The sequence below is a fragment of the Colias eurytheme genome, chromosome 16 (assembly GCF_061535395.1).
Source record: "Colias eurytheme isolate Ceu_HAF_F1 chromosome 16, ilColEury1 Martin Lab GWU primary, whole genome shotgun sequence".
Lineage (NCBI taxonomy): Eukaryota > Metazoa > Arthropoda > Insecta > Lepidoptera > Pieridae > Colias > Colias eurytheme.
Genome location: NC_142995.1, coordinates 2426994 through 2447770, shown reverse-complemented (window position 1 = coordinate 2447770; position 20777 = coordinate 2426994). Strand labels below are relative to the sequence as shown.

At 31.6% G+C, this 20777-nt stretch overlaps 3 protein-coding genes and 1 long non-coding RNA gene across 5 annotated transcripts; all 4 read left to right on the top strand.

Moving 5' to 3' along the window:
- The first annotated feature begins 1313 nt into the window (after positions 1-1313).
- On the top strand, positions 1314-14974 carry LOC149901610 (uncharacterized). The gene is made up of 18 exons (XM_090111146.1): positions 1314-1560; positions 9910-9949; positions 10445-10471; positions 11118-11165; positions 11249-11287; positions 11377-11415; positions 11498-11527; positions 11612-11650; positions 11735-11773; positions 11853-11894; positions 11974-12012; positions 12097-12135; positions 12230-12268; positions 12430-12441; positions 13397-13435; positions 13808-13831; positions 14570-14608; positions 14946-14974. The coding sequence occupies exons 1-18, from the start codon at positions 1552-1554 to the stop codon at positions 14972-14974; spliced, it is 612 nt and encodes a 203-aa protein (XP_089967272.1). The 5' UTR covers positions 1314-1551.
- Positions 2498-4918, top strand: LOC149901611 (uncharacterized). The gene has a single exon (XM_090110912.1). The coding sequence runs from the start codon at positions 2506-2508 to the stop codon at positions 3901-3903; it is 1398 nt and encodes a 465-aa protein (XP_089967038.1). The 5' UTR covers positions 2498-2505; the 3' UTR covers positions 3904-4918.
- Positions 14975-15384: 410 nt separating the features above from the next.
- On the top strand, positions 15385-17220 carry LOC149901609 (uncharacterized). 2 transcript variants are annotated; one of them, XR_016457600.1, is made up of 6 exons: positions 15385-15450; positions 15793-15810; positions 15902-15937; positions 16297-16320; positions 16568-16597; positions 17029-17220. It is a non-coding gene; the product is annotated as an uncharacterized LOC149901609 (long non-coding RNA). The 2 variants fall into 2 exon arrangements; XR_016457599.1 differs by lacking the exons at positions 15793-15810; positions 15902-15937 and having other exon boundaries at positions 15387-15450.
- An 879-nt stretch (positions 17221-18099) lies between these two features.
- On the top strand, positions 18100-19894 carry LOC149901608 (uncharacterized). Its single transcript, XM_090111228.1, has 2 exons — positions 18100-18378; positions 19394-19894. The coding sequence occupies exons 1-2, from the start codon at positions 18364-18366 to the stop codon at positions 19706-19708; spliced, it is 330 nt and encodes a 109-aa protein (XP_089967354.1). The 5' UTR covers positions 18100-18363; the 3' UTR covers positions 19709-19894.
- The last annotated feature ends 883 nt before the right edge of the window (positions 19895-20777 follow it).

Below are 20777 nucleotides of genomic sequence, written 5' to 3'. Positions count from 1 at the left end.
GTTAAATAGTTTAAGAGATATATCGTAAAAACCATTTCAACCGCTATTTTCAAGATGGCGGCCGTGGGGACAAGGGTGGCGACCCCACAAACTTGGTTTTAGCTTCACACTGACCCCCCCTACACATCAAAAAAACAAAATTGCGTCCTCTAAAAAATGCAAGGTTAGGGCTAAAAAATGTAACATTTCAATGGATCAAACTATTATATTTATAGTTAAGTCACAGTTATAGTACTAGTACCACAGACAGTAGTGTACCTATACTAGGACGGTGACTAGGACTAAATCGGAATTTGAAACACTGATCCATGATTCGAATTCGCATATTTTCAAATTTCGTTATAATAATAATATTTTACTGCGTACTTTACTTTAGGTGATTAATTTAGATTCAGGTTTACTACGCTATCTACATTATAACTGTGTGGGTTGAAATAATGACAGATGAAGATAATGAAAAAAGTAGAGCAATTCATTATTCAGCCAGAGAAACCAATAGGATAACTGGATGAAGCCCAGGGCTCTCTCCATTCTGTGTATTTTGTAATTAAAAAGAAACTGACTTTCCGTAGACCTTCCTTGCCTTCGCTGGGCAGCCCCATGGTAATGAAATGTTTCAACGCTGTAAAAAGTAACGATAACTGACTTTGGAATTCTTTACCTGTACCTAGATGTTATGAAATTATGGTCTAAATTGGTTTGCCCTGCTATGTACAATAAAGCATAAATAAAATACATATTGGTAGACCAGCTAACTCGAAAAATACCTATAAACCTGTTTCCCTAGTTTTTCCTTCAAAATAATAGTACTTAAGTATCTATGTATTTATAATTTTATACCCTTATTACTTTTCATTTATGTATTTTATGTATTCAGTATTATTTATTAGGTACGTTCCATAGCATAGCGTAACAAAAAATCGTAATTTTTCTCCTTTACTTTGGGCTGCCAATTTATAAAATAGGTAATGTAAAATTTTCCAGATCGCTAGTCGCTACATAAACTACACAGGGAAGATTTTTTTGTTTGCTTGTCGACAATTAAAAATGAATGTGATTTTATTTCATATCGATAAAAATCTGTGTTTTCTAAAATCTATAGATTAGGTAAGTAGTTACCTACCTAAGTAAAATCTAAAAATTCTAAATCAAGAAAAAATCAAGAATACGTCTGCTAAAAGGTACGTCTGCTCGAACATGATTATATTCCTACGGAAGGTCCCAAAAAATTATAAGAAAACTCCTAGCATCAAAATAATCATACCAAAATAAACAGACTGCAATAGCAGACAAACGACCGCGAGATCAAGATCAATTCCACTGAAAAATTTAAAACAAACATCTCCAAATCCCAGTATTAATATCTATTTGTGCACAAAACAATTATCGGAACTCATCGAGGAAAAAAATTAACACGTTTGTCAATGTTTGGTAATGTTTGTTTGCTATGAGCGGGGTTATCTCAACGTATAAAAGTCTTTGCGCCGAATAAATCGACGTTATTCTATTTTTGACTGTTAATCTTTACTGTTTGTGTTTAATTTTTTAAAAATGAAAGCGGTACGTATTTTTTTACCTTCTTTTTTTAATTATTGTCATTAATCGATAATCACATTTACATATTTATTTACTTGATAGATAAATAATTAAAAAAGAGCATGTGTTCCTAACATACCTGTCAGAAGTGAAACTTCTTTGGCAAGATTCAAAGATACCAAAATCGTCCTTCTTCCATGTAAAAACAGCAAATTAGGATTAATTTAAAGACGATGAATTTCAAATAATAATCGACTCTTTTATGTACATGAAATCAGAAATGCTTAGGTAGGTACCTAGGTGTCTAGCGCTAAATTATGTTATGGCGCCAAAAATATTATTATAAATTATTGTCATGATATTTTGTTTGCATTATGAGAATTCAAGGCCAGACTGAAGTATTCTTAAAACTTGACATTTGATGCTATGAACATCTATTATTATTTATCTGTAACCTTATCAAAAGTCGCTAAGTATAAATAAAATAATTAATTATGTTTAATGTACTATTAAATATTGTAATACTGTGCTATTACCTATCATCTCCATTAAAGTTACATTTAAACCATTTTTGGGGTAAACGTGATGTTTTACATATTTAAGTTAACTCTAATTTGAAACAAGGTTAAGTTAATTATGAGGTTTAGGGCCGATTTTTCAATGCTTGGATAAAACTTATTCGTCGAATAATGTATAAAACTACCATTATAAAAACGTATTCTAATAATTGCCCGTATTTGACAGTTTATGTGACATTTTAATATTATCGTGTAATACTTTATTGGAGAGAGATGCAAAAATCCCACGGGGGTCGATGCTTGTTTGTGGTAGTGAAAGCACGTGTTATTGAAAAATTTTTCATTATAGTTTTCTATTTGGTGTATATTTCATTCAAGCTACGATTTTTTTTGTTTTTATTGGTGGTGGTTGTATTGTATAGTGTTTAGTGGTAAGTATACTAATCTAAGTATGGATATCCCTCCGGATCCGCCGGATCCTCCTGATCCTAACGATCCCTCCCAAAATGTACAGACTCGCCTTCCACACAAAAGGCATTTGGACGATGATATTTCAAACGTCACAAAACTAAAAAAAACTTCTGTGGATAATAATCCTATAGCGGCATCTATCCAGACAGTTTATACTCACCCTATGTTATCTGAGGGTGAAAGAAGGTATTCGGAAGCAGACACTGGCCCATTCCTTGTCCACTTATGTAAAAATGAAACTGATCTTGCTTCTGGTTCAACTTTGAGATCTGTAAAGGTAGGCCAACTTTTAGTTACTAATGGTATTAATAATATTAAACGTGATGGCATTAAAATGATAGGTAGGAATCGAGTCTCTGTTGAATTCTCTAATGCTGATGACGCCAACAAGTTTTGTCATAATCCAATATTGAGTAATAACAATCTTACTGCATCCATCCCTACCTATAATTTTTCTCGCATGGGAATAGTTAGAGGAGTTCCTACTGACATTTCCATGCAAGAATGTGTAGAAGCTCTAGAGATTCCCCAAGGCTTCGGAATGGTGTTAAAGGCCCGTAGACTCAACCGAAAACGAAAAACTGATGAAACTACTGAGTGGATTCCGACGACCACTGTTGTCCTAACTTTACAAGGACAAAAATTACCCGATAGAGTCTACCTATATAAATCCTCCTTAATTATTGAGAAATATCAACTTCCAACTATACAATGCCGGAAGTGCTGCAGGTTTGGGCATATCAAATCCCAGTGCCGATCAAAACCTCGCTGCTTCCGGTGTGCAAAGGACCATGATGGCATTGATTGCAATGTTTCTGAGTCTGCCGCTTCATGCATCAGTTGTTCAGGTTCCCATCTTGCTACGGACCCAGTGTGTCCTGAACACTCAAGACAAAAAAATATAAAACATATTATGTCTGAGGAAAACATTTCTTACTCCGAAGCTTCCCTACGTTTCCCCATGTCCCGCAAATCCTTTGCTGATGCAACCCGTCAAACCCCTTCTTCTTCAATTACATACTCTTCTCAAAATCCGCCCTCTTCCCCTACCTTGTCCTCTTATAAGAAAACCGTTTTCTATATGCCTCGTCCTAGAGCTCCTCTTGGAAAAGGCTATGACAAAGCAACCCATAATAACATTGTTCGAGATCCCCAACTAGAACCGCAAAACGGGTGTGCCTTATCAGGCACTACCCCTATTACCAGATCTCAAAGAGAGAGCAACGTCCTCATCTCCTGCCTGACATTTTTCTATGACATCATTAAAACATGTAGTGATGTCGACTTACCGCACAACGTGAAAGAAATGTTATTCAGAATTCTTGACACTATCAGATTAAATAATGGCTCCGAAGAGCCTGATACAATGGAATGCTAGAAGCGTTCGACCAAAGAAACATTCAATCATCAGCCTTATTAACGAATACGACCCTGTGATATTTGCCATATCTGAGTCGTGGTTAGTTCCTAAGACTCGTTTTACCATCCCAAATTATGTGTGCTTACGCAATGACAGAGCCGACGGTTATGCCGGTGCTGCTCTGATTATTAAAAGATGTATCCCCTTCTCCCAAATCCCTATTCCCAATCATAGTGAGGATATCAATGCTGTTGCAGCAAAAGTTTTTGATTTTACTGTTTTATCTATATATATCTCGAAACCTTGTTCCTCTTTAATTCCTGATTTGTACTATATATTCTCCTCTCTCCCCGGTCCTATTTTAATTTTGGGGGATTTTAATGCCCATCACACCTCATGGGGCTCCCATAAGTCCGACCTATTTGCTGTATCTCTATTAGAACTGTTTGATGATCTCAACTTATGCATTTTAAACAATGGCTCCCCTACTCATATTGTTTTACCTAATCAAAATCCTAAAAGTGTTGTTGATTTGTCCTTGTCTTCCCCCTCCTTATCTCTGTCCTGTAATTGGTCCACTCTCCCTGATTCCCATGGGAGTGATCATTTTCCTATCCTCCTCTCCTTTGACCATAACATCCCCGAAGCCCAATATGTTCCGTCTCTAAAATTCCACCTGTCTAAAGCTAATTGGTCTAATTATTCATACTCTTTAGAAAATAAAATTAATCTTTTTCCCCCTATTTCATTTAATAATGTATTGCTTGTTTATTCCCAGTTTGAATCCTCCATCCTTTCATCTGCCAATGCTAATATCCCTCAGAAAAAACCATCTCATTATAAACCCTCTACTCCTTGGTGGGATCAGGAATGTACAGATATTGTTCGCCAAAGATCTGATGCGGAAAAAGTATACATTTCTAGTATGACACCAGAAAATTTCCTAAACTTTAAAAAGATTTCAGCTAATGCGAAAAAAACTCTTAACTCCAAAAAGCGTTCTGGATGGCTAAATTTTTGTGAATCCCTCTCTCCTAAAACCTCTCCTTCTCTAGTCTGGAAACAAATTAAAAGGTTTAGAAAGTCATATTCCCCAATTTCCTTAACCTCTAACAATACCTCCCTTTGGTTAGATGAGTTTATAAATAAATTAGCTCCTACCACCGTCCCTGCCTCTGACCTATTTCCCTCCTCACCCTCCTTTCTCCCTCCCACAAATAACCTAGACTCGCCTTTTTCCATGGATGAACTCTTATGTGCCCTTGATGGACTCAAAGATTCATCTCCTGGTATTGATGAAATTCCCTACTCATTTTTAGTCCAATCAACAGAAAAGACTAAGGTATTATTTCTTGATTTAGTAAATTATTTCCTTTCCACCGGCTTCATTCCTCCATCCTGGAAAACCCAAATTGTAATCCCTATCCTTAAACCAAACAAGAACCCATCAGATCCTAACAGCTATCGCCCAATTGCCCTGTCCTCCACTTTATGTAAAATATCGGAAATTTTATTAAAAAACCGGCTAGAATGGTTTGTTGAACATAACAATATCCTGGCTAAATCTCAATTTGGGTTCCGCAAGGGATTTAGCACTTTAGATAGTATTGCCGTCCTCACTACTGATATCCAAATTTCCTTTAAAAAAAAGCAGTTCCTTGCTGGAGTCTTTCTAGATATTGAAGGTGCTTATGACAATGTTATTCTTCCAATACTCAGGCAAAAATTGCATCAGCTGAGTATCCCCGAGAGGTTAACAAGGTTCATTTGCAATCTTCTTATGTGCAGATCAATCCAAGTAAGAGTTGATGGATCTTTAAGCTCTCCTAGATCCATTTGGAAAGGTCTCCCGCAAGGATCTGTGTTAAGCCCCCTTTTATATAGCCTGTACACCTATGATTTGGAGTCATCAGTAAATAGTTTTTGCAACATCCTACAATATGCCGACGATATTGCGTTATACTGCAGTTCATCCTCTATATCTGAAATAGAATGTAATTTAAATAGTGCGCTCTACTACCTACATGAGTGGTTACACCCACATGGCCTATCTTTATCCGTCTCAAAAAGCTCTTGTGTAATTTTCACCCGCAAAAGATTAGTTCCTCCTTTAAACCTTTTTTATAATAATGATCCCTTCCCTTTTCATGATAATGTAAAATTTTTAGGAGTATATTTAGATTCCAGAATGACTGGATTAGTCCATTCAAATTACATTGCTAAGAAATGTGAGAAAGGCGTTAACGTTTTGCGTGCGTTGTCGGGAGTTAGCTGGGGCGCGCACCCTTTCTCTCAGAAGCTCCTGTATAATGCTGTGGTCCGTAGCCACTTTGATTATGCTTCATTTTTATTGGAACCATGTAATAAGACCGGCAATCAAGTTTGGGACAGAATCCAATCTAAATGCTTAAGGATTATTCTGGGTGCTATGAGATCCACAGCAATTAACGCCTTACAAATAGAATCCGGTGACCCCCCTCTTCATTTTAGGAAACAGTACTTGTGTGATAGATTTATTTGGAAACTTTTTCAAAATTCTTCCCATCCTCTCCTTGCTAGATTACAAATTTTACATGGTTTAGTTGACAATAACTCAGCGTTCCCCCTCTTAAAATCCTACTCATTTATTTTAGCATTACCCTATACTTTGTATAAATCCCCCTCCAATCCTATCTTTTGCTCTCCTTTTGAATCCCTTCTTTTTCGCCCAAATATTGAATTTTTTAAAATTTCAAAACAATCCCCCGACGCCAATCATAAATTCAACAGCATTTTAGCTGAAAATTGGAATGGATGGACTCCAATTTTCACTGATGCTTCAAAAACCTCTGATATTGAAAACGTGGGTATAGCTGTCTGGATGCCAAAATTTGCCATTATGTTGTGTCGTAAATGCCCTCCAGTAACATCTACCTTTGTGGGCGAGGCTTTAGCTCTGTTAGAAGCGGTACTCTACGTCCTATCTCATAAGCTGACTAAATCGATTATTTTCACAGACTCCAAAAGTTGTTTACAGGCATTGACTTCTAATCAATTTCGTTCAAAGGTGAAATATCCGGTAATTATTAAATTAAAAGAAGTCCTGTTAGAATGCAAAGTAAATGATATTGATGTTACCTTGGCTTGGATTCCTGGACACAGTGGTATCACAGGTAATGAGTCCGCCGACCTGTGTGCTAAAGCAGCCATTAATATATCATCAGAGACTCATGAACTTACATACTCACATGACATTGTTGCACTTGCGCGCCCTAGACTTTTTGAAACATGGAAGGATTTTTGGTCTATGTCAAGTAGAAGTAAGGGCAAATTCTACCGCTCTATACAAAATGATATTCCTCCAAAACCATGGTTTTTTAAATATAAGGACATCCCCAAAGGTGTTACCTCTACGATCTGCCGTATTCGACTAGGCCACGCAAGTACTCCAGTGCATCTAGCAAAAATCAGGGTGAGGGACAACTCAATTTGTGAATGTGGTATTGATGAAGCTGACCTGGACCATATCTTTTTTAACTGTACAAAGAATTCTTCCCTATATGATAACCTTCCTCCTACCGTTCCTCGTCCTACTAACATGCAATCCCTCCTTTCATTAATTAGTACTCGATTTGTTTATGTTATATCTAAATTTATTATCTCTAACAAAATAAAACTGTGAATATTTATCAAGCGTCCAAATATTGTAGATTTTAGTTTTTATGTTATACTTTGTACATAGTTTACTGTTCGTCCTTTATAACAATTAAATTAACCTGGTGTTGGGAATTTCTATATATTGTGTGTGTCATTTTTTTGTTGTAGATATCTGCGCTTGACTGATACATTTCAGTTTCTTATAAATCTATGAGATGTAAAACTATCCACAACGTGACATTGGCAAAATTGTGGCAACGCAGCACTGCCATTTATAAAATAAATTGAATTACTTTATTGGACGGATAAGTTTTATCCAAGCATTGAAAAATCGGCCCTTAACCATACATGATACAATTTTACAATCTTGACATTAACCATAAATGTAAGGTTATCCCTTATCCTAAGTAAATAAAGGAAATACATACATAATTTTATTATTGTGGAAAATGAGATAAAAAAAAATGTTATGACATGGTTATGACCTTTTACTAAAATGATAAACAATTGTCTAATAATAACAAGTTAAGTGTTTCTTAATAAATTTAACTATAAATTGGTAATATATTTTATTTTTGAAATTTGACTTTTCTTAGGGCCGATTTTTCAATCCTTGGATAAAACTTACCCGTCCAATAAAGTATTACACGATAATATTAAAATGTCACGTAAACTGTCAAATACTGGCAATTAGAATACGTTTTTAAAATGGTAGTTTTATACATTATTCGACGAATAAGTTTTATCCAAGCCTTGAAAAATCGGCCCTTATAATATTTGGATGGATATTAATAAAAGCAGCTGTAGTTTAGTTACAGCTTGTATACGTAGTATATTATTATTAGTCTGTGGTTACAGCCTACAGGAAACTAACGATTTAAACTATTTAAACGACCGGCTTGGTGTTAACGTAACCACTAATCTTGAATCTGGTACTCAGTTAATGCATGTTTAAGAGCAAATTATTTGTCTTCACCTGTCCTTTATTATTCAGAACTTAGCCGTTTTTTAAATATTAAAAACCATCATCGGATGTGACCACGAATATTCAGTTATGACTAATTTTTCTAGACTTATCTACACAGGAAAATGTATCAAATGTGACAGTTTAATATCGATAAAAGTATTTCTTAGAACATCTTCGTTTTCAATTTTATCTTATCGTGACAATACCAATCGAGTCTAGACTCATTACCTATATATAATATATTTTATTGTTCATAAACTGCAACCAATGCTGTTATTATTTTTAATTTCTCGCATAGTAACGCATTGATAGGTTCCCGCAAAGAGTTCACGGCTAAGAGCTTCAAAAAAATCGTAACTAACTATTTTTCCGAATTTAAAAATCCGGTTCACAAAAGTAAAATACAGGAGGATCAAGATTATCTTAATACTATTATAAAGGCGAAAGTTTGTAAGGATGTATGGATGTATGGATGTATGGATGTATGGATGTATGGATGTATGGATGTATGGATGTATGGATGTATGGATGTATGGATGTTTGTTACTCTTTCACGTAAAAACTACTGAACCGATTACAATGAAATTTAGCACACATATAGAGGGTATCTTGGATTAACACATAGGATAGGTTTTATCCCGGAAATCCCACGGGAACGGGAACTATGCGGGTTTTCCTTTGAAAACGCGGGCGAAGCCGCGGGCGGAAATCTAGTAAACTCAAACTCAAACTCAAACTCAAACATTTATTTATTCAATTAGACTTCTTCTAGAAGCACTTTTGAAACGTCATTAGGTACATATTTTTAACATTTACCACCGATTCGGAAAGCAGTATCTACGGAGAAGAATCGGCAAGAAACTCCATAGTTGCTCTTTTATTTTAGTAACCATATAAAACCAAGGGTTTAATAATTTAAACTGTAATCAAGCCAATCAAGCTCTGTTATCTGTAGAGCTTGCTTTTGGTGTACCAAAGAAGAAAGTCACCAAAGAAAGCAAAGTGCACGAAAAAGAGAAGATATCATTTTTTGCAAAATGATTTCGAAAATCGAGTTTATTTTTTTAATCGTTATTAATTGCATTGAATATTAATTATCTAATAACTAGCTAGCAAAGGCTTAATCGTCTTTGCAACTTTGTTTTGGGGCTTGCCCTTGTCATCAAAAGTAAACCCACATAGTTAGTTCCCGTTTCCTTGGAATTTCCGGGATGGAACCTCTCCTGTATCATAGGATAACCAAGGCCGTACCATATTTCATCTAATTTGGTTCAGTGTTTTATGCGTAAAGAAGAGACAGACAGACAGAGTTACTTTCGCATTTATAAGATTAAATAATTTAGTTGAGAGCATAGGAAAATGAGGACAATATGATGCATTCTAGCTATTAAAATCTAAAAATAAATGTTTTGTTTTTACAGGTACTTCTTCTCGCGGTTGTCGCACTCGTGTGCGCCCAAGGTGAGCGGCAATTATTAATTACATCAAATATTGATCTATGTAGAACAGTCCGAATCCTCCAATGTCACATTGGTGCTAATAAACGATTTTCTATATCTATTGTTACTTGGCAAATGTTTAACGTCTCTATTTTTGACCTTAAATAATTGTCACAAACGATAAAAAAATATAGTTTCTTTTCATACCTAATATTCCAAATATGATTTGCGTAAACATTTATAGAAAATTCGCAAACAATAATCACTACATAGTATAAAAAAATACAATGTATGCTTAAATCTTTAAAACCATGCAACGGATTTTGATGCGGTTTTTTTTTTAATAGATAGAGTGATTCAAGAGGAAGGTTTTAGTATATAATTTATTATGTTTTAGACAAAGCGGGCGAAGCCGTGGGCGGAAAGTTAGTCATTTTTATTTTGAAAATTTGTAAAAGCTTGCAATTTATTTGGCCTGTTACCTTGTTATTGAAAATACTTTTTTCTCTTGTTACAGCATTCGCCGGCCCCTTCAGAGGTCAAAGTAAGGAACCAGACTTTGATTTTTACAATTCCACGTTATAATATTTTACATAACTGTGTATTTACACAGTTATCTACATATAAGCAATACTTTCTTCTAAAGCTCCTGAGGCATCATGAATTCATGAGTCAAACTGATGTATAATAACTTACATCATGCTCTTTTTATAACCTATTTATAAAGCCCTTGATTGTTGATAACCCTTTATATTATATCTGAAGGTCTTATTGAGAAATACGTGTATTTATACACATTATGCTTTTTTAAAGTTGTGTTGCATGAAGCCTGATTGAAAAGGGTTTGGGAACGGTCTCTTCACTCAGATTTTACACGCAATATTTTTCACTATGCTTAAGTCATTGCTTTGCATGCTATTACTACTACACCTACTCATATTATCCTTATAAAATTTATAAGGATAATATGAGTAGGTGTAGTAAATTTATAATATAAATCATTTAATGATGTACATAATTATCACCAAAATAGATGTTCAAATAAGTATAAAATCAAGTCTGGATATCAAACTTTACAAATAGAATAATGATATAATTTGATGTCCAATACTAATAGTGGACCTACCTACCCAAAATTTTAATAATTTAACTAAAAATATATATTTTTACATATATTTATTCATTTTCAGTGCAAGTATGGGATAATTATAGATATAGCCCCATCGATCCGAACCGCGGTAATTTATATTATTTTAATAAAGTTTATTATTGTCTCAAAATGTAGTATATTCACAACCATTCTTATGCATTTTATTTACAGTATATTTTGGCAACTATAGACCTTACGATCCATCTATGGGTAACATATTTTTATTATTTATTTATATTATTTTTTTTATTTATATTTAATTAATTTGGGTATTATTACAACATTTCATATTTTTGCAGTGCATGTTGTCAACAATTATCCGAATGATCCATCACAGGGTATGAGTAAGAATATAAATAATTAGATAATTAAATAAATAAAAAATGGCAAGAATTAATTTTTAAATTATTTTATTTTCAGTTAACGTTGTTGATAATAATCCTTCTCAGGGTATGCATTTTAAATATTAATTTGAGATCAATACAATAGATACGTTACCTACTTATTTAATTTATTAAAAAAATATATTTTCAGTTCACGTAGTCGATAATAATCCGAATAATCCGTCTCAGGGTATGAATTTTAAATGATTTTTTTAATTTACAATAATTAATTTAACTTTTAATCATAAATTAATTACAAATAATTTATTTTCAGTTCACGTAGTCGATAATAATCCAAATTATCCGACACATGGTATGAATAAAACATTTTTAGATTTACAATATTTTTTTTACTTTTAATAATAAATTAATTATAAATTATTTATTTTCAGTAAACGTAGTCGATAATAATTATCCAAACAATCCGTCTCAGGGTATGAATTTTAAAATATTTATTAAATTTACAATTATTTAACTTTAAATCATAAATAAATATAAATAATTTATTTTCAGTTCACGTGGTCGATAATAATTATAATGATCCAAGCCAGGGTAAATAAATAATTATATTAAAATATATTTAAAAAATTATATTAAATATTAAATTAATTCATACTTATATTTTTTGATTTTCAGTTCATGTAGTCGACAACAACTACAATGATCAAACACAGGGTATGATTTAATTTGATAAAATAATTCAAATAAATGAAATACAGTACACTAATGAGTCTGAGTAAATGAATATAAAAACATCATTCCCTTTCAGTACACGTTGTTGACAACAACCCTTACGGACATCACCAAGGTATAATTAATAAACAATGCTTTCTGCTTTATTTAAACCAAAAAAAAATAACTAAACGAGATAATAAACAAATAAAATTCACAAAATTGAAGCCAATCGTTAGGCACTTTTAATTTTTTAATGATTTTTTTTTTAATTTTTACCTTCTTTCTTTAAAACAGGTAACGGACAATGTAAGTAAATTATACAATATATTTTAATATTACATTTAAATCAAAGCAATTTTTTATTAAAATGCATTATATAAAACTTTTCATAAAGAATAACATCTTGTTATTTCATCAATGCTTTTTTGGTATATATCTACCTATTTAAATCATTGCTCTACAAATTGGCTCTACAAATCATTAAGAGTATAGTAATCGTGGTAATGACAACCGTAATTATAACTTCATTCATCCGATGTATATCTTTAAAACTAAACAAAAGTTTAATTTAACATAATTTAAAGCATTTTCATACGCTTGCAGTCTATAAGATAAGACAGCTGAAGACTAAGATTATGTAATCTGTAGCCTGTAGGTTATCAAGTTTTTTATTTATACGTATGTAAAACACTTCTTATAAAAACATTTACGTATTTCTTTGAATAGATACTTTGCATATTATTAAAATCTATATCAATTAAAGTACCTGCTACCCTAAGAGCATCATAATAACTAAAGTATATACATAGATGCTTGCATATTAACATAGATATCTACTAACGCCATTGCCAGTCATTAAAATTAATACTTTCTCTTGCAGGGTTGCATGGGTATAAAAATAAGGTTTTTGTGTATACTTGACATTAATGAACAAAAATGTGCTTCCAAGACACATCCTATTAAAAAAAATGTATGCGTGTACTAGAGTACACACGTAAGAAGTGAAACTTCTTTATAACCTTAAAAATGTCACAGGTATGGCGTAACGCAAAAATGTCACGCGTACGGCGTAACGCAAAAATGTCACGCGTACGGCGTAACGCAAAAATGTTACACCAAATTTTTGTCCCACCCCGATAAAGAAGTTTCACTTCAAATTTAATAATATTATTATTCAAGTTTAATAATATTATTTCTGAATAACAAAATATAATTTTACATTAGTTTTTTTTTAATTAATGGTTCATTTGTTTTATTTCAGTTGTCGAAGATCAGGGATTCTACAGACCCACTGTGAACGGTAAGTTTGGCTTTTTAATTTGAGTAATTTTTCTCAAGACAAAAGAAATAGAAAGATACCGGCTGAATTGATTCCTCGTTTTTTTGAAGTCGGATAAAAAGCTAAGTGCTAAAATTAAAATACAAAAGTTTATAGAGAATTTTTCCATAATTTCACATCTTCAAATTACCAACGAATCGGGTTTCTTAAAATAAATTGCGTAACTAAATATTGTCCAAGATAAAACAGATTATGCAAACTGCGGGTTATCTCGTTTGCTATGTAAACAAATTCTATTGATTTAACAATATTTATCTCTGTATGACTTATTTCTTAGAATTTATTTTCAAAAAATATTGTTTATTAAGCATAATATTTTGTTTTATTTTACAGGTAACAACCCGGGACAAGGTGGTTGTAAGTGTTATCCTTTCCTATCCTACTAATATTATAAATGCATATGTGTTTGTTGGTTAATCTTTCACGTCTCTATGTTCACGTCACTGCAGTTGTGTTTAATGAAATTAAGCACACATATAGAGGGTAGGTAGGTGTTTGGGTCGCAGAGCTAGTTAAGCAAGCAAGCAAAGAGGGTAACTTGGATTAACACATAGGATAGGTTTTATCCCGGAAATCTCACGAGAACAGGAACTTTGCGGGTTTTTCTTTGAAAACGCGGGCGAAGCCGAGGGCAGAAAGCTAGTTATTTATGATTACGTATGTTTGTGTATGAAAAAAATGTTTCGTATTGTTGTAAAAAATGTTTTGTCTTGTATTATTAAAGCGAATGATTGAAGCGATAGCTAAAAAATTTGAAACCAATGGTCATTTCTTGTCATTTGGCTTGCATTCTACTTTATAATATTATAAATGCGATCGTAACTCTGTCTGTCTGTCTGTATTCTTCACGTCTCAACTCCTGAATTGATTCGAGTAAATTTTGATAAAGACATACTTAGGGACCCGCGAAAGAACATGAGCAAATTTTTGAAAGTCCACGGGAACGAGAACTATGTGGGTTTTCCTTTACTACACAGGCGAAACCGCGGGCAGAAACAAGTTAATAAGTGAATTAATAAAGGCATCAGTACAATCCTTATACTTTTAGGATGTGTAATTTTTTTGTAATTATTCATAATTTTTTTTTTATTTCAGTTGTCGAAGATCAGGCATTCTACAGACCCACTGTGAACGGTAAATTTCAATTTAATTCTTCTATAATATTTTCCTTTTTATTTAATTCAATTTCGATACTAAAGTTACAACAATTTTAAAATGAAAACTTGCACTTTATCAATCTTAATAATATAATTTTTCCAAAATATATATCTAAATTGCGTCTTTTAAACTAATTTTAGAACTTTATTGTCTAAGATAAAACAGATTATGCAAGCTACGGGTTATCTCGTTTGCTTTTTAAATAAATTCTATTGATTTAACAATTATTATCTCAGTGTGACTTATTTCTTAGAATTTATTCATTTCTTCAAAAAAATATTGTTCAATAACTCTATGCTCTTTTATTCTACAGGTAACAACCAAGGTGGCTGTAAGTATTAAATTATTTAAACATTTTTGTTTGTGTGCACACTGCACATACTTAATGTGTGTATGGAGTGTCGAAAAGGGGAATTTGTGTTTCTGTGTATAAAAGTTTTAGATATATTATTATGTACAAAGTAATTTAAAATTTAGCGTGTTGTTGTTGAGGCGTATGGGTAAATCCACCTACATACATATTATAAATGCAAAGATGTTTTGTTAATTTTGTTTATCTTTCTTTCACGCCGCAACAGAGTGATTTTATTGATTTAAATTTGTCTCTAGAGATAGTGAAGATCCTAGAGAAGGACATAGGCTTTTAGCAGCAGTAAAAGATTTAATTTTCAACAAATGATACTATTGTACCTTAAATAATAGGAAATTACAGCATTACATTAAAAAAACAGTAAAATAAATTATGTCAATGTCCTGAAATACTGTTTTGTTTATTTTTACAGTTGTTGTTGATGAAGCTTTCGGCAGGCCCTCAGACCGTAAGTATAATCAAATGCAACTTATAAAAATAGGTTATATTCTTACTTTAAAATACGAATTTAAAAAGTGCTTATTATTGAGTTAGAATCACGACAAGAACTGAACGGATTTTGATGCGGTTTTCAGAGTTTCATAGCTAAATACGACTTTTCCGTTTCACATAGAAGATCGATTCTTTCTAATCTTAAAAATAATTGATTATCATTAAAATTGTATTTAAAACATATTATTAATAAAATCACTATTATCTTTGCTCGTTCTTAATGAGGATTATTTTTAGTTAAAATTAAATTGAATTTTATATTTTTATCATAATATTAATATCCATATTATTTTTACAGCCAATAACCAGGGTGGATGTAAGTATTTATTTCATACAAAAAAATAGCTAATACATATTATTATTCACCAATTTGCTTATTCACTTCATTACATTTTCATCTATTTCAGATCAAGTAGATGAATTCTTTAACAGAGACCGTAACCGTATGTATAAAAATAAATTAAATATCTGTAATATAAAATTAATTAAACAATTTCTTGCCCAACTTTAAGACGTTAAACTCTAAAATGCTGTTAAACTCTGAAAATCACAATCACAATGCCCTCTTTAATTAATTGCCGAATGGTAAAATAAAAATAATAAATAGGCTAGGTACGGTACTTGATTAAATAAACAAAACTTGTATAGAAATCAATATTTAAAGAGAAAATAATATAAGCACTACAAAATGTGAATAGTGAGATACCAAAGAATATTAGACTTTATCTAAAGTTATTATAAAACATTGTCTAAATTTAAACAATACAATAATATTTAAATTTAATACCAAAACCTTTTTCAGCTAACGGTGGATACGAGCCAATTGGTAAGAATAATTATATAATAAAAAAAATACGTAAATAATTAATTATATACGAATCCCATAAAATTACAAATAACTATTTCCAAAATACTTGAGGTATTTAACCAGATAAAGTTCAGAAAAAAATCCATATAGGCAAGGCCTATCAATTACCGATCGGTATTGCCATAAGATTATAAATTAAAAAAAAATAGATTGAAAATCAAAATACATATTGAAATAATTAAATTATTATATTTCTTCTTTTCAGACACGCAACCAGCTTTCGTCGATGGAGCTTGTATGTTCCCTTTTGTTTATTTTCTTAATCCTTAAACTAAAATATAATACAAAAATACATTCCTACAAAAATAATATAAACAGATATCTATAAAAAAAAATTATAAAAATGTAATTTGTATTTGTAAAAAGATAGAAAGGGTTACCTACATTATTTAAACAAATGATGAAATTATCACTCCCTCTATAGCTTTTTGCAAAGAAATATAAATAGAAACGATTTTAAACAGTTCAGATATAATTAATTTACCATGAAAAAAAAACAGAACACGTAATTCAATATTTTCCATTCACAAAATACATATTATTCTATTCAATTTAAATACAATAACACCCTATAGAACCACATTAACGACCACCAACAATAGCTTTTTAGAAAAATATAAAAAATGTTTAAGTATGATTTTTTAAACTGTTCTTTTATTTTTTCAGACAACAGACCTCACGCTCGCGGTGGAAACTAAACAATAAGAACATCCAGCCATATTCAGATTTCTTCTTGAATACGCTTATGTTATTAAATATAATGATAACTAATACCAGTGACTTAAACTTTACATCTTTGTAAACTCTACCTTCAATAATAAATGTTTAAAATGAATAAAACTGTACAATTATAATAGACTATGTTGTTTTATTTAATTTAAGCCTTTTAAAACAATTAACAATGAAAATATGATATATCCTTACTTATAGATTAGAAAATATGTAATATGTCTTTAATAAATTAATCATCAGAGAGCCTTAGCACACAAGTAGATTTTGGAGCACAACATAATAAATTATACATAGATAAATATTATTATGGTAATAAGTACTTAGTTACTGTTTCAAGCATTAAACAAATTTCCTTCATTTTTTACATCAGAATTTTGAAAAAGCCACTAACTAACCTGTATTTAATTTATTTATATGTATACTAGCGGTCCGCCCCGGCTTCGCCCGTGGTACATATGAAAAATAGATGTTGGCCGATTCTCAGACTTACCCGATATGCACAGAAAAATTCATGAGAATCGGTCCACCCGTTTCGGAGGAGTATGCAGACTAACATTGTGAAACGAGAATTTTATATATAAGATTTATTAGTTATTTACTAGCTGCTCCGCGCTGTTCCACCCCCGCGGCTCCTCTCCTGTTGGTCGTAGTGTGATGATATATAGCCTATAGCCTTCCTCGATAAATAAGCTATCTAACACCGAGGGAATTTCTCAAATCGGACCAGTAGTTCCTAAGATTAGCGCGTTCAAACAAACAAACTCTTCAGCTTTATAATATTAACTATAGATTTTTAAATCTTTTTACCCAAAAGTTACAATGTATTTAAAGGATTAAACATAATACACTAAGTAAAGAAAATCTATCTAATACCACAGAATACAATATAATAGTAGCTAAATGCTAATACAAGATGGACTTATTGTGGTACAGAAATATTGTTAAACATTGTATCAATATGTAAGCTTAAAAACTAATTAATAATAGGTACTTAACTAAATCACTTACATATTAATGTCTTTTAATTTCTTATTAATAAATTAATTGCATCCGTTTCTTATCTCGAAGGAAATCTACAATAAGAGATGTAATTGTAACAATTTTCTTTATTTCCAAAGAAATAATTAAATAATTGACAGAATGAGGCTCAAATTGTCGTGTGATTTTTATTGTTTTAATAGTGTTTGAATGAAAGGATAACTGTAACAATGAGTATATAAGGATGTGTATGTTTTAATTGAATTATAAGGAAGTTGATCCTACATCAAGATGGCAAGATTTCTGGTGAGTGCATTCAATGTACTTATAGCGAATTCATTTAAATGTAACCTAATATATTTATCTCTTGTTAAATTAAGAGTTATTTCTAATATTTTTCTAAATATATTATATATTTATTGTACCTAATTACGTTAATGCGTCGTTTTGTAATAAAAATGATTTTATATGTAACTAGCGGTCCGCCCCGGCTTCGCCCGTGGTACATGTTTACGTTTTCTCTGCATAAGAACCATCCTCGTACTTCAAGGAATATAATAAAAAAAAATTATCGAAATCGGTTCAGCCGTTCTCGAGTTATGCGCTTACCAACACATTTTGCGATTTATTTTTATATATAGCTAGCGGTCCGCCCCGGCTTCGCCCATGGTACATGTCTATGTTTTCTTTACATAAGAACCATCCTGGTACTTCAAGAAATATAATAAAAAAAGAATTATCGAAATCGGTCCACCCGTTCTCGAGTTATGCGCTTACCAACACATTTTGCGATTCATTTTTATATTATAAGATAAGAAGATGTAACGCGATAGTAAGGACCTATATAGTTCTCAAGGGGCATTAACAATATATTAACCTCGTTGTTATTAAAAAGTTTTTAAATTATTGTGATCTATAGTAGACTGTAGAGCGCGGCCTTATGCCATTGAGCTAACTCTAAATGCTTCACATTTTATTCCGAGTTTTCATAGTCAAACGCCAAATCCATTTCCCACTTTTTGAGTGTTAGAACAAGAAAATCTTTTATTCATTTAAATTAAAAATTAACTTCTAAATTGTGTAAACCAAAAACAGCTAAAGGGGTTGTTTAACATATTTTTTTAAAGAACCTACTTCAATAATTCTTGCTCTTCACAAAACGGAAAAATTGTTTAAGATTTTTTATTTTATTGTACCAATTAAAGTACTCCACAGTCCAATCCACCTATACAATATTGATACCCTTTATCTTTTATCTTTTAAATAATTTATCCAATTGAAAAAGATCCTAGTAATAAACATAATGTTTAAATCTCCACAGGTATTGACATGCGTCTTGATGCTGGTATCAGCGGCACTAACAGAAGAAAACTCTGAAAACCCGAATAATATGAATCATAACATGAACCCTGACATGAACCACATGAATCCAAACATGAATCACATGAATCCGAATATGAATCACATGAATCCGAATAATCCAAACATGAATCACATGAATCCGAGCAACGTAAACCAGAATATGAAGCCGCCTGGCGACGCACCAAAGCAGCATAACCATAATACAACAAAAACGCAAGATTTACCAAAGCCACCAGAAAAACCTGAAACCCCAACAACCGCTGGAAAAAATTGAGTCAATAAATAATATTTTGTGTTAACGGTATAAGTTGTGAATAATATAGATGTACGTTTTGTATCTATGTATGTTTAATTGAGATTAATTTGATCTACGATGACATTTACGCTGTTTACGGACTCGCTATACTTACAATATACCTATGTATTGACTAATGATAGACAAATAAATATTGCAACATTATTATCGTGTCTTTATTTAATTAATAAATTTATTAGGACAAACTTTTATAATATGGTTATCAATCGACAACGTATTATTTTCCGCGCCTCTACCTTCTTGCGACATATCCAAGCTGCCGTCTATCATACATCAAGGGTATCCCTTGTAATATATAATTAAATACAGGAACTGTTCAAGCTAACCAATAAAGATTGATTCATATTATGTGTTTACATAAACACTAAAAAATAAGTATTCTCAAAATGCCTGCAAAAACACTAAAAAATATATGACTGGGAGTAAACCAAATCACCAACAATCTATTGATGTGTTAATTACATTCAGTATTTAAATTTAGACTTTCGTTAATATGCAAAATGTGAAATGAACGTTGTACATGTTACAGTTCATGAAAGTTTTCAGGAAGAGTTGTGGCAATAAATTTAAAAATTATTACGTGCTCTGCTACCTTCTGTAGCGAAGCAGAATATTTCTTATCAATTATAAATACGAAGGTAACAGTTTTTTTTTAATTCGACGATAATATGTTAAAGATCGATCGATCTATAAGTATAAAATGCAATATCTAAACATATAATTCCCTCCAGTAAAAGTCCCTTTTATATATGTATTGTATTATATATGTATTGTGCAAATAAAAGGGATCTTTACATGATTTATATCTCGAATATTTCTTATTTATTTACAATAACATAAACATAACAATAAACATCTTGATAACATTAAGTCACGGTCTGTATTTATTTTATTTAGAGATCCTGCAATAAATTATGAAAAAATTCTCACCAAATAACTAATACGACATGGTTTATTACTAAGGTATTAATTTTAACATACAATTTCAAAAATTCAAAATAAGCAAACAAATGAACCAGTATTATTA